Source organism: Hemicordylus capensis, chromosome 5, assembly GCF_027244095.1.
Source record: "Hemicordylus capensis ecotype Gifberg chromosome 5, rHemCap1.1.pri, whole genome shotgun sequence".
Classification (NCBI taxonomy): domain Eukaryota; kingdom Metazoa; phylum Chordata; class Lepidosauria; order Squamata; family Cordylidae; genus Hemicordylus; species Hemicordylus capensis.
The window spans coordinates 223399919-223414833 of NC_069661.1; the positions used below are offsets into that span (position 1 = coordinate 223399919).

General features: G+C 43.6%; 2 protein-coding genes across 8 annotated transcripts in view; one reads left to right on the forward strand and one right to left on the reverse strand.

Annotated features, from left to right (window-relative positions):
- The window catches only part of TIMP3 (TIMP metallopeptidase inhibitor 3), a 64782-nt gene extending 57182 nt beyond the window's left edge, over positions 1-7600 (reverse strand). The window contains exon 1 of the mRNA XM_053257389.1: positions 7185-7600. Within this exon, the coding sequence (XP_053113364.1) occupies positions 7185-7308 (124 nt within the window). The 5' untranslated portion in view covers positions 7309-7600. The remainder of the gene's footprint in view (positions 1-7184) is intronic.
- The window catches only part of SYN3 (synapsin III), a 304303-nt gene that overhangs the window by 153569 nt on the left and 135819 nt on the right, over positions 1-14915 (forward strand). The window lies entirely within an intron of this gene.

The following is a 14915-nucleotide window of genomic DNA, read 5'->3' on the forward strand; positions in this document are numbered from 1 at the left end:
CACCATCATATAATGCTTTGTAATTTGTCAGTGTGGCTTGCTGAGTGACAGTAGGAAAGGACACTAAAATTGTTGCAAGCCTTTCTGGTGACATGATCTATTTACCTTTGGGAAAGATTTGTGCCTGTTGGTGCTACCTTGTTAAAATTCTGTTGATATGAATTGTAGAGTTTCACTCTTCAGGCTTCTTTCCCAAGATCTCTAGAAGTTAAATCTGGGTGGTAGGTAGATGTCTTTATTGCACATGAACACTAAGGCAACACTAAGATGCCAATCATATTGTTCACATATCACATTATTTATAAAATGGGAGCCTTCTCTTTGATGCCTGTTTATAGGTTCATGTGTGAAGTGAGTTCAAGTCAGCTGTTCATTACAGAACTGGTATTTATATTTTATCCATTCTGGGATAAAGGACCAAGAAAATAGTAATAGGGTAATTATGTAAAATATGCCCAAGTAGGTATGCAGCATTTGACAAAGTGGGTATACAGCATCTGATAAAGTGGACTGTAGTCCACAAAAACATTTGCTACAATGAATCTGTTAGTCCCTAAAGTGCCACAAGACTCTCTTTGTTGTTTTCTAAAAAGACCCTGTGACTCTGAATGCCCTTAAAACCATGGAATGCCTGGATAAACTGGGATTATTGCCTTAGGCTAAGTAACACAAACTCTGAATCCTTGGTGGTGTAAAAAAAAAAAAAAGCCTTTTAGTTGGGCCTGACCTTTGCTAAATGACAAATTTTGGATTTATCTGGATGTTATTGTGACATAACAGCTTCAGAGGCAGAGGTGCTCTAGATGCACGTGGAAATGGAGCTGGAGTTTAGTATAACTTTGCAACAAAGTATATTCATCTGGGAATGGTGCATAATGTGGAAGATAAACAGCATTTTCTATGTGAAGTGGTAATCCTTCGTTTAAACTTGTCAAATCCCTAATTCTGTGAAGCAGAGTGCGGGCTGTGATGAAGGGCCAAGTTCTTCGGTAGCCCTGCCAGGATCTCTTTAGTAAACATTTCCATGCCTCTTCAAAGCCAGAAGAGGAAGAATTGGATCCAAACGTCTAGAGGATGAAGAGTTAAGTGTTCCCATGGAGACTTCTAGCAGTGTACTAGTTCAGTGTTTGGACAGACCAAACTACATGCTGGTTTATACAATAAAATGTGTATGTGTGCGTGTATGTGCTGCGGGCGGGCGGGCGGGCGAGAAACAGGGCTAGCAGCAAGATTTTATGGCTCTTCATACCCTTGACAAAATGCAAGCCTCCTCCAAAGGAGGAGTCAATGCAGCTAGGGCTGGTGCTCGAGGCATGGCTGCCAGGATACATCTATTGAAACTGCTTTTGCAGCTATGCAAGTCAATGAAGTAGCAAGATGGCAGCCTAGAAAGGAGTTGATCTTTCTTTTAAGGAAATGCTAATTGTAGTTGCAGAAGGAAGTGAAGGAAAAGCCACTTGCTGGAATTCAGCCACATGGATGTACTCTTTAATTTAGTTACATAATTTGAGTCCGACCGCCCTCAAGGCAGTTGCCAAGAGCATAGTGGAACATCACTGGGCTGCAGTTTCCTGATCCGCCCCCTTTACCATACTACTACTAAAAAAAAAAGACTGCTTTGGTCCACATGTCCAGTCTTTGGGCTGCTGGACTGCTGTACTAAAAATAAATAAATCAGATTCTCTGTATTAAGAAATATGATGAGTTAAGAGTGGGAAAATACAGGTGGGCAACAGATGGACAATGATGTCATGTGAACCCTCCCCCATAAATAATGATAGAACAAGATGTGACAATCTCAGACTAAACACTTAGTCTGGAAGTGTCCTGAGGTCTTTCCAAAGCAATCAATCTTTCACTGTGCAAAGGGGACAATTCATACTTGCTACAACAACCCCAGTTCTCCTCCCCACCATTAACCATGGCATGTTACTTGTGACTGGATAGTGATGAAGGTTTGAACACTCTGCTATAGCCTACCTGAAAGAAAGTAGTTCGGTAAGGAGGGACTTGACCTATCTTGACAACCATCTCTTCGTGGTAAACAGGAACAATTGGAGCATATGTGAATTCAAGGGCTGGGTCAGGCAAGAGACCCATTAAATGACCTGTGAATGATCCAACATGGGCAAAAAAGGGTTGTGATACCTTGGAATAACTTATTCATGCAGATTTGGGGCACTTCCAGGTGAGCCAGCAGCCTGATTTCACAACTGACTTTCAGGTTAATTTCCACTTTAACTAAATTATCTTTATGTTATTGTTATTCACAGTTCCATTATTGTTATTCACAATGCCATTATCCTTATGGTGTTGTTATTCACAGTAACTTCTCCATTCTATTCCTCTCCCCCCGCCCCGCTACTCCTATGTGCACTGGAAGCAGGAACACGGGCGGGGGCGGGGGAGAGAGACCTGGCAAACTGGCAATGCTGTTCTTCATTCCTTTGTAACACACCCACAAGGGCACTTTCCAGATTAGACCCCAAAACGGGGTCACAGCGGATCTCAGAAGTGTGCTTCCACATGTCCTGCGTTGTGACACCACAGTCCCTAGGTGGACAGCAGGGTGCCGTTCACAGTTCCAATGCTTTGTTTCGAATTTAATCGCTGCGATATAGAGCTAGGACGTCGTATATCCGGCGTTAAGAAGTTGCTGTTTTTTTCGGGTTGTCCGTTTCCGTGAGACTGCTCCCTCTGCTGTTCAAATGCAAATGCAACTTGCCTGAAGGGAGGCATTTTGCTGCTGTTGAGCAGCTAGCCTGGAAAGTGCCAAGGAGAGAGGGTGGAGCAGCAGTGCTCATGCCGTTAGCCAACACTCCTCTCCAGGCAGTCAATGCAATTAAATCCCTGGTCAACAACTATTTTTTAACAGGAACCTTATTTTGAACTGAGCTGGAGGGCTGGAGGGCCAGCAACAATATTGGCTCCACCCATTAACTAACTAACCCACTAACACACAATCTCACACACACACACACAAGCACACACAAAAGTCCCCTTACCCCCCCCATCAGTGTGCAAATGGTAGTGCCAGCTTTGGCAGAGCCTCTCCTTCAGCCACCTCAGCTGCTTCGTACCCTTTGCCTGTATCTTCAGACCGGCCTACACATGCAACAGAATGAGAGGGCAGAGTGCTGCGGTGGTAGTGGACTGCACTATTTCATTCTGCACATGGGGATGCCACTTCTGACTGCTCCCCTGAGTAAAGAGACTCACGACAAGTGGAAAACTAGCAGCACAGGCAAAGAGCTGGATTAAAACCTTGATCTAGGATTTGCAGAGCAGGTTGTTTTCAGCATGGAAAAGCAGTCAAAAGAACTTTGCCCTGCTGCAATGTGAAGTGGTACAGTCCATTCCACTACTTTGGCATTCTGCTACCGAATCTTGCTGTAACTGTGCAGATGCAGCCTTAGTTTGCACCTCCCTGAGGTACACAGGGAGATGACGCTTGCAGGGCCTTCGTTCACGCTAGAGAAGGGGATTAAGGAGCCCTTGACCTGTGTGAATTGGTTTGGGAGGATGTGGCTGAGCTATAGAAGAGTGTGGGCCCTTTCTCACGATCAGGGACCCGGGCAGGAAGGTGCATGAGGAGGAAGGCTACAGGAGCTTAACTCCCCCAAAGACAACTGGGTCCCAGTTGCTGGGCACACGGATCGCACGCCTGGGTGTCCTGCTGCTGCGTCAGGCAGCATGGGGTTGCAAAGGCTGGGACATGTTGCCCCAGCGCTTGGAAATCCCGCCATGCACCACATGAGTGCGCAGTGCATTGTGGATATCCCCCTGGTGACAGGCAGGCACCCCTCAGTGCCTGCTTACAACAGCTGGCACTGATACCTAGTCAGTTAAACAGGGCTAAGGGAGCGCTTCTCCCCTTAACCTCTTTTAACAGCTGGGCTTCATAGCTGGGTCTGGCTGGGACCCGCCTGGCCAGTGTCAAGTGCTAGTGCAGAGGCAGGCTTTGCATTTTGGAAAGTTGCAGGTTTCCAGAAAGTGTCCATAGGTGTGTGTAAGGTAAGGTGTGTACAGTAAGGTGTGTTAGTGTCCATAGAGGTAGGTAGCTAGGTGGTATTATTATTTTATATCCCACTCTTCCTCCAAGGAGCCCAGAGCGGTGTACTACATGCTTCAGTTTCTCCTCACAACAATCCTGTGAAGTAGGTTAGGCTGAGAGAGAAGTGGCTGGCCCAGAGTCACCCAGCTAGTCTCATGGCTGAATGGGGATTTGAACTTGGGTCTTTCCGGTCCTAGTCCAGCACTCTAACCACTACACCACGCTGGCTCCTACACACACATAGGTGTGTGTAAATTCAATGTATTAAACAAAGCAAGAGATGCCAATATAGTAAGAAATTATCCTAATGATTGACTACTCAAAGTATTTATGGGAGTAAAAGATTCATACATCCTCATGCATCACAAGAAGTCAGAGGCATGTGGGAAAGTTTCTGCTGCAGAAGCAGACAAATTGGTTTCCCAAATGTTCCTGCTTTCAGAAAATGGCAAGCTCTCTTTGAGAGTGGCCTCTGAGTTGACACACCTACTCCTAGAAAGCAACTCAGATAGCAGCAACAAAAATATTTAAGTGAACTTTAAATTGTCCCAACTACTCAAACTGATCCTCTGGGAAAAAACCATTCATAGAATTTTCCAGTCTATAATTATTCAGGTAAAACTATAACCCTTCAGCACTTTTTTTTTTACATGCAACATTTTTCTTGGCTTTCAGAACTGAATATGCCACCTAAACTAGACATAAATAAATGGATCTGGCTAAATTATTATTTAATTAAATTAATAATTATTTTTATTTAAACTTTCATGGGACTTGCTAGGTGGCTTAGAAACCTACCCAAATCCACCAATGTCTGGCAAAAAAAGAGAGAGAGCACTTCATTTCAACAATAAAAGGGTCCATCAAACACTTTTCATACATCACAGGGTCAGCCTTAGTATGAAGCAATCCTCTCAGTATATTTTAGAGGTGGGGCCATTTTCCTGCCTCCAGGCTCCATCTCTGTACATCGTTTTAAAAGTATGCACTCCAGCTCAGAATGGGGGCATTATTTTGTTTTTGTACTTCAAGTGTGACTATCTAAGACATACTCTCACACACCCTTTACATGCACTTCAACTGTTACGGTTACCATTACCTCTGTGATACTCCCATGCCAGTCCAGGTCTATGGAAATGTTTCCACCCGCATGGTTTCCCCAACAGTTTGTTTCGCATACTATGCAAGCAATGTACTTCCCAAAGGGCTTGGCAATGCTTATGTGGTGGACTAAATATGTTGTCAGAGGAACCACGTGGACAGAAGCCTTTAGACAGAGCTCCCCCACACCAGCATGGGAGCAGTCATGGTGGTGACAGTAACCACAATGATCAAGACAGCTGAAAGTAAAGCAGCCCTCAGACCAATGCTACCAGCTCTGAACTAGGGGTTGGTAATCCCTCTTATTTATCCTTTTACCTCCCTGTAAAGACTGTCAGCTAGAGGAGACAACTTGTGTCTGTCATTATCCAGCCACAGATCATGAGCATCAGTTTGTTATACATTTAATGTATAGCCTTTTATACACCCAATAAGCCAATACACACAATATAAAACCTTGCGGTGAGCCACCAAGTAGTGGTAATGCAGAACAAGGTGCTAAGATTCAATGAGATCCATTTCAGGAAAGGAAGGGCATCAACAGATGGGCACTAAGCACAGAAATCTGTTGGTGAATGCCCCCATGAGAAAAAGTGTTAAAACTGTTGGACTGAATCACTAGTCAACAACGTATGCGTATCGGTGATCAAATAGTAGTTTCAGGCAAACAAATCAAATGGAAGGGATGGCACAAAGTGTCCAGGGGTGCCACTGCTCTACTGGAAAAAGTTGGATCACTTGTTAAAAACTCCTTTGAAAAACAAACTCCACTTGTTTCTCTCTCCCTTATCATAAATATCATCGTTTCTCAAGGTCAAGTGACGCACTTCTCTATTCTGATGCTTGAGACTAGAAAGCACACATAAACAAATCCTGTACCTGCATACTTCAAAGCAGTGTACAAAGTCTGAAAGGCCTGTAACATCTCTCTCTGACCTCATGGAACATTGAATCTGCAAGTACAGTGGAGACTAATTGCTGTGAACAACAGAATTTACAAGTTGCTGGGCAGATGTCCTCAGTGTGAGAGAATTTGCCCTGTGCTACTTGCTATATTATTTGCTTCCCACAAAAACAACTCGACACAGTAGAGGAAATTTTGGCTGCACACACCTTCAGTTCTGTGTTTGTCTCTGAAGGAAAGAAGCCAATTTTCAGTTACTATCAGATCTAGAAATTCACCAAGTGCTTTTGGGGGAGGGACCTTGTGACTTTAAGCAGCATTTTAGTGTAGGATTTCATTTCAAATACTTCTGATCAGTGAGAGAAAGAGCACAAATATACATTATTGGAATTCAGACTCTTTCCCACTCTGTCAAAAACTCATCACCTGCATCTCATTGGCTCCATCTATGAGAGAGCCACTGAACAGACAGGTTGACCTGCAACTTTCTACCACATCTGGAAGCAAATTTTTTCAGTGTTCCCAGTATAGAATTAGTAAAAACCTGTAAAATGTGTTAGACTCACAGCTCACATCCTAAAGCCGCCTTTTCCCAGTTTTCCCAGAAACTCAGCCCTGACATAAAAAGTACCACAGAACTTTCTAGATATCAGTAAACACAGTTTCAGCGGCTGACATTCAGGTGAAGTTACGCAGTAGCACTACTCAGGAGTTACTCAGAATGACTTCTTAATTTTAACAGGACTTCCATAGACTAATTAGTCAGTCTGCCAGCAGCATGATAGGTACCAACTGCATGCATACAAGAAAGAGAGCACAAATGAGAAGGGAGAAAAAAGTGAGAGAGAGACTGAATAAGTGAGGGTTGTCTCAGGCACCGCTCTGCACTATCTTGGACTCCAGTCCCACTGAGCCTGAAAAGCATGTCAAATGTTTTTGCTTTCTCTCCCACTTCAATCCAGTGCGTAGACTTTAACTATTTAAAGTTTAATATTAAGCACACCACGCCTGGGAAATATGCCCAAAAGAAAGCCTTTGGTACGGAATCGGGCACCACCATGAAGCACCACCAGCAGCTCATTCGAGGATGCAGCTCGTGGCGGAGGGCAAGACACACTTACTTACCAATGTCAGAATTGCAGAAAGCATCCTGGGGATGGATGGGGACGCAAGTGCACGCTTCCACCATCAAGTCACTCAGGCTCCAGCTGCAGAGCAGCGCGAAGAGGCTCAGCACCCACCCGGACATTCTGGTCTTACTGCGGCTGCCCCCCACGCCCACACTGTTGCTCTCTCCACTCCCACGGACGGGAAAGGGTGGAGGGTCTCTTTCAAACGGTTGCGATTTCCGCCGCCTCTCCTCGCACTCCCTTCTCGGGTGGGCGGCAGCAAAGAGACTGGCGCTGGGTTCCTCCTGCGGGACGTTTGTGCAGGTTCGGCGGCGGCGGCGCTTGTTGCTTTAACGAAAGAGCGGACTCGGCTGGAGTTGGCACCTCCTCCCTGCGCGCCTCTCGCGTCTCTGCTCTTGGATGCTGCGGGGAGTTATAGCCTTGATCGCGCCCCTCTCGGGCTCTTGGGGTGCCGCCCCCCGGACCAATCGGAGCCCCGCATTACCTCATCTCTCAGGAAAAGGGGAGCGGCTACCAAAAACCCGCTGGAGGCGGGGTCATAGCAAGGGATTCAGCTCCATATAGGGAATAATGTGTGCGCTCTGGATGTGTGTTGCTGGTTGGGGCTGTGAGAGGGCTTTGGCGGGGGGGGGGGAGAGGAGCCGCTCGGCGGAGTGTGAGGGGGAGAGAGAAGAAAAGGTTAATGGCAGGCAGGCTGCTTGTTACCTGTCGCTACAGAGGCTAGCAAAGCCGCCTCCCCGGCCTACAGGTCGCCAAGTGCTCCTGGAAGGAAGTAGTACTGCAGAGATGGCCAGAGAGTGGGAATAACTGGGCTGCAAAAGACCCAGCCAAGTTTCCCAAAAAGTGTTCAGAGATTCCCCCCCATCCGTTTGACGCGCGGGAACCTGTTGGGTGCTTCGAGTTCTAGCTGTGTGGGGCGGGGCGGGGGGGGACATACCCTTCTCGAATGGGTTTGCTCTGATTGCTGCAGAAGCATTCTAGTAGCTCACAGGTGTCTGTTTAAAAGACTCCCCAGGGAACCCCCGGCATAGGATGGATGCTTCAGGTGACTAGGCGATCATGTAATAATTGCAAACTCCATGTGGAAAATGGGGATCGCATCAAAAGTAGGCTAATATAGGTCTAAGTCGATTTTGTGACACATATATTCATTGCATTGCATCACCTAACCTCCTCCTCCTCCTCCTCTTCCTCTCCTCCTTCTTCACTTTTCAGCAAGCAATTACATAGAAAAATAATAACAAGGAGAAGCTGGTTCCCTGTCCCCAAAGGGCTGACAGTCTAAAAGATATATTGTTTTAACACTGTGCTAAAATAGAAGTAGGGCAGTAAATGTGACCACTGCTGTAAACACTTTTTCCACTGCATGCAGCTCCCTGCTGTTAAAATACACAAGATACATGGGCTTGTGGGCTCCTTCAGTAAATGTTTGGCCCATCACATCCCTTCGTGGTGGAAAAGTCAGATATATGACCATCCTGGAAGCCACATGACACAATCACTTCAGCCCAGTCAGATGATGATCAATCACACACAGATTTCCTACTGTGACCACAGCCTACACCTGATACGTGCATGGTGAGGAGCCACCACTTTATGACATCTTTCAGTAGCTAGGCTGCCAAATATTAAGTTATAATCACTTGAATAAAATGGTTATTGTAATAGCTGGAAGGCAATTAGGTTGGTCATAGGTGAATGTAATCACTCATCTATAATCTTACCCTGGGAAAAGCCCTATCTCCATATTGTATACCTATACTAGTTTTATACTAGATTAACAGGTCATCTTCAGTGGTGCAGCGGGGAAATGCTTGACTAACAAGGAGAAGGTTGCCGGTTCGAATCCCTGCTGGTACTATATCGGGCAACAGCGATACAGGAAGATGCTGAAAGGCATCATCTCCTACTGTGCAGGAGGAGGCAATGGTAAACCCTTCCTGTATTCTACCAAAGAAAACCACAGAGCTCTGTGGGTGCCAGGAGTCAAAATCGATTTGACGGCACACTTTACTTTACTTACTAGATTAACAGTATTATTTTCATGTCACACCTTGGCTAAGGGCCAAGATTAGCCATGGGAGGGAGACCCATGTCAGGCATAGGAGGGCAAGAAGTGGAAGGCCAGAGGTAGGACAAAGAGTCAAGGGCAGGCCTGGGGCAGGTACTGGGTTAAGGTCAAGCAGAAAGCTAGGGTCAGAAGCCATAGATGGTTAGCCTGAGGTCGAGTACCAAAGGGATGAGTCATATGGAGGTGAGGCAAGATAAATTTGCTTCACTAGTTGTTCAGATGGCCAAGATGGCCTAGAGCTTAGTGATTTCATAGAGCTAAGGGATCAGCTAGACACTGCCAGGCTGGAGTTACCTGACAGTGTTCAGCCTGGCATTATACCCCAATGGGTGTCCTTAGTCCAATGGGTGTCCTTTAATCCCTCTGGTTTCCTGATGGTTGCTGAGAGGCCCAGTTCAAGCCCCTGAGACCCAGTTCAAGCTTTATGCTTCTCTTAAAGAATTCTGGGAACATTAATATGGTCAGGGTGCTGAGAATTCTTCTTGAATTCCTTATGGCACCCTTATAATACTCTCACAGAGCCCTCTGAAAAGACAGGTAAACTAATATAAGTACATAGTGTAGATATGCTCACCATAAATGTGGCTGAAAACTGCTTCTGAATTTGAGACAATAGAGGAATTCCACTTCTTTAGTTTGCATGTTTTTATATAAGAAAAACACAGAAAAACATTGTTGCCCTTTTTTCTCAATAAGGAGTGTGCTAATGGGGGAAATTGATGGCATGTTCTCTTGGCATTGAAAAATAATTATTTGATGCTGAGTTGTGTAATCATACCCGAAACCTTCCACTCAATGTCCCCCAGTGACTATGAATTTATAAAGTAAACTGTTTAAAACTGAGCTTGAAAAAGCTTCATTATATCTTTCCAGACACTTCCAGCTCTTAATCTAGATTAAACAAAAACAAAACTATTGCAGTATATGGGGAGTCCCTGTTTGTATTTTTGTACCTTATTCCCCTCTGGAACAGTGTGGTAATGATGGAGTCATAGCTAGGAAAACTAAACTCAGATGCAAGGTGTTGCAAGACAGCATTATTCTCTGGCAAAGACAGAGTGTGTGATGATTAATCACATTGGACCATTGTGCATAATGTCAAAACTTTGACCTTGGGGTTTAGAAGGCATTGCTAGCTCTAGGCATTGCTAGGCATTGCTAGCATTGCTCTATGTATTGCTAGGCATTGCTAGCTCTATGTTATACTGGTATTAAAGCCCGGGGATCAGCTGTTTTAAATGTCAATACATTGGGCTTCCTGGGGTTGTGTCTCACGCAACAATTTACTACATAAACTATTATAGGAAATCTATATGTAGACTGTCACCTGACAGATGTGATGTGTGTGTATTTTGTCACACATTCTCATAGTAGGAAGCTGTAATTGACCATCACATCCAAATTAATGTATATGGTATATACAAATTGTTGAATAGATATGTGTGTGTTCAAGATATGTGCCATTGTACATAGGCATTTCTTTCATGGAAGATGGAAATGGAGAAAACCACTAAATGTGGCCCTTAGTCTTTGTATAGACAAGTCATTTTATTTGGATAATGATTGCCTGTAACATATGTGTGTAAATGTACATCATTTACTGAACAGTGACAGCCACTGAGTCTGGAAGACTTTTGAAACTGCATTTGGATCAATGTATGATGAAAGTTTTTTTTCCTTCTAAAAAGACAAACTATATGTATGCCACTTTTCTTTGGGCTGGTTCACACTTAGATAGATCATCGTGATGTGAGAATCTCAGAATTTCCACAAGTGTGCCTTAGTCTTTTGGGGGGCTGCCAGTGGTCACATGTGAAATCCCCACATGATTATACATGTGATATATTATGATAGCTGCTTAGAGCAGTAGGGGTATACATATTTTAAATAAATAAATACATACATGATAGGGTCCATTCTCATCTCCATGTGAGTGCTGCCCAGCTACAAGTCTGGCAGCAGCTAAGACATCCAGATGGGGAACGTCGTGAGTGTGATCTGGCCCTTCAAGTAAAACCAAAATGGTGCACAACATGAAAATATGGTAAGATCATTATATGTAAACCGCCCAGAGACTTGCGTTTTGGGTGGTATACAAATATGTTAAATAAAATAAATAAATAATAAAACCAATCAAAAATCTAAAATGGTAACAAAGGAAGTTGTCAGTTGTCAGATTGCATCTAATTCATTCCTCACATTTCATGGAGTGAAATTGTTGAAATTTATCCTTACAGCAATTTAAACAATTACAACATCCTTACAACAATTCCAGAAACTCAAGTGGAAGAGACTAGTCCTTTGAAATCAACATCCTGAGGTATACACCTGAAACTGATAGCCTCAGCACCTCGCTAAAACTGTCAGATCACTAAACTGCTTCATTTTAAAGCACTATATATACAGGTGGCCCTCGTTATCTGCAGTTTCAACAACTATGGTTTCGCATACCCGCAGATGGGTCTTAGAGACCTGGTTTCTTTATCCACGGGATCAAAAAGAAGCAAAATTCACCTATTCACAGAGTCATGAGTGGCTGGAAATGACTGGTGGGTTTTAAAAAAAACAATGAAAAATCAAAGGAATTTGGGGGGCATAGCTGGAGAGCAAGGTACAGTACTTTATTTCTCTTATTTCTGCCCCCCTGCTTTTTTTTTTTTTTTAGCCCATTTTGTGTATGTAGGAATCTAACCCCTGGATGCCCATAGGGGTAAGGTTTCTTTATTCACAGTCTCTGTATTCACACATATAGGTGAGAATGAAGCCCCCATGAAAAATGACTAGAACCCCTGCAGAATTCCACCTCTAAAATTCTAGGATTCTGTAAACATGCATGTGTAAACAAGCCCCAGTGTTCCCCTTTAAAAGCCCTTTAATCTAGTTTAAAGTCACTTTCAAATACTGGTTAAACTGAAAACATAATTAGCTGTAACTGCGGTTAACATAAACTAAGCTTAAGACAAGAGTGGGGAGAATTTGCTCCAAGGATGAGGTGCCCTATGGAGGAAGCATGCAATTTTGTTTTACACTTTTAAAAGTGATAAAGAAAGAGCAAACATTATGTCTGCACCAGTTCTGAATAGAGATGTGAAGGTCTGGGGGGAAATGGGAGGGCCCCCCACTTTTTTCTAAGAAAAAATTGGGAGACGCTGTCCCCCGCCCCCATTCTTTTCCAGTTTTTTTGTTGTTGTTGCTGTTTGCAGGCCTTCACATCACATCTCTCGTTCTGAAAGAGTCACAAAAAGAAGACCCAAGTTTGCACATATGCCACAAAAGTATGCCACAAAAACACATGTGCCACAGAATTGTAACCCTTTCTCTGCATTAATTTTTTGTAGGGTTGGAGCAAATTGCTTAACCCCTTCAAATCCCTCTAGATATTGCCAACAATACTTTGGGAGGATGGGGGAGCTATGTGCACTGGGTCACTTTAAAAAAATTAAACTCTTTGTAAGAAAATGCGGATACTGCAGTGCTATGCCATCCAATAATGAAGCCAGTGTTATCTTTGTTCAGATGATGCTAGGAAGTTACTCTCCAGTATAATTCAACCAACAGTGCATAATGAGCTCTTATCTGGCATACTTAGAATACTCTGTCATCTGAAACAAGCCCTATGTCATTAACAGAAAACACAGTTGTGAAGATAGTTGGGGATTATCTATGCTTTAACATGAAACTGTACAGAAGCTGTGAAATGCCAGAAGACATGGGATATTTTCCTCAGCACCCACACTTGGTCACTATTTGTGCCGCTGCTACCATTTTCTTGCACAATTCTCCAGCTAGCTGCCTGCCTGAGCTCTGAAAACTAATAATGTTAAGCTTTTCTGTAGTATTGTAGAGCATTCAAAACACTTCACATACATTATTTTAGTAATCCTTACAACAATTCTGTTAGCAAAATGAATATAATTTCATATTATTATATTGCCGATGAGGAACTGAGACGTTCACTATCCAGAAGTGAAATTGGCAGTGTGGATTTCTCAGTTCAGAGCCCTGTCTCAGCAATTTGTGACATCAGCTTTTGGTTATTCAAAGTCAACAGATTCAAGTTGCTTTTCTCAAAATATGTTGCATGCAGTATGGATATATTAGTCCAAAATACTCAAAGGTATAAAAAGTACAGGCGGTGACTAAGAAGTGATAAGTTACTTCTGAAAAAGAATGCCAGCACTTTCAGAGCCTAGGTTTCCTTTAGAACAGATTTACCACTTAAGTCGATATGGAATATGTCTGAGTATTATGCTAGAGGGCACTGTGTTGCAAGAGATTGGGGCCTTGGGGTTTTATTGGAGAGAAATAAAATTATGTTGCCACTTGAGATAGATTCAAAGGCTATTTTATTGGCATTTCTAGGATTTTCAGTTCTTGATGATGTCTGACTTTGTTAAATCCCAAATAAGATATCTCTGTTCTCCTTCTGCCAGATTCCCAGGACTATTTTGATCATTCTTCACCTCTCCTTTCTGTTTTCAGCATAGAATATCTGCGATGCCATTCCCAAAAGATGCCTGAGGAGAGGATGAATAGTTTCTAGACAGTAGCTTAAGGCTCTGTCATCTTTAGTGTGATGTAGTGGTTAGAGTGCTGGACTAGGACCAGGGAGACCCAAGTTCAAATCCCCATTCAGCCATGATACTTGCTGGGTGACTCTGTGCGAGTCACTTCTCTCTCAGCCTAACCTACTTCACAAGGTTGTTGTGAGGAGAAACTTAAGTATGTAGTACACCTCTCTGGGCTCCTTGGAGGAAGAGCGGGATATAAAATGTAAATAATGATGATGATGTTTTAAGGGAACAGATTTTCATATTTGTGACTGTTTTGTGATTGTGGATGGGTGATTTGCCACATATTCCCACTACTTGATTCTCCTTAACTTTCCCATACTCTTTTCACACAGACAGAAACTATGTGTATACACACAGCTTGCATATTTTTTCCCCTCATCCTGCATTGCCTCCATGCCTAAGAAAATAAGGAGGCCATTGTAGACTTTTCAGACCTCATGTCAGGAGCATGCATGAACCATCTCTTCTCCATGCCCCAACTTCACTGCCGCCTCAGCCCACCTCATGCTGATCATTGTGACGGATAGGATGCACATGTATATTGCAGGGATCTCTGGAAGAATAGTGCTTTTCTGCATGTTCCGAACACAGATATACAAGGCAGATCCCAGAGAGGGAAGTCAGGCATCATTATCAGGGATGCATCGGCAGAACACTGTTCTCTACTTACATGGCTCTGCTGTAGGCTATTACCCATTGTTATGAATAGCAACGTTTCACTTATTTAGGAGAAGGCAAAGGCATATACTTGGAGACACTATTGGTGCAGGGACTAAACTTGTTCCTTGCCCAAGATAACACCAACTACTGAGAATCCTGCATAGTTCAATCCTGCATAGTTCAATTTTTCCTTCTCCTGGACCTTCTGTGATGGGAAGTTGGAGCCATAGCTCAGTGGTAATGCTGAAGACCCCAGGTTCAATCTCTGGCATCTCCAGGTAGAGCTGTGAAAGACCCCTGCCTATCCCTGGAGAGCTATTGTGAATGCATGTGGAAAGTACTGACCTAAATGGGCCAATTGTTTGAGTCAGTATAAAGCAGCTTCAAGTGCTGAATTGACTTGGTAGTAATATATTTACAT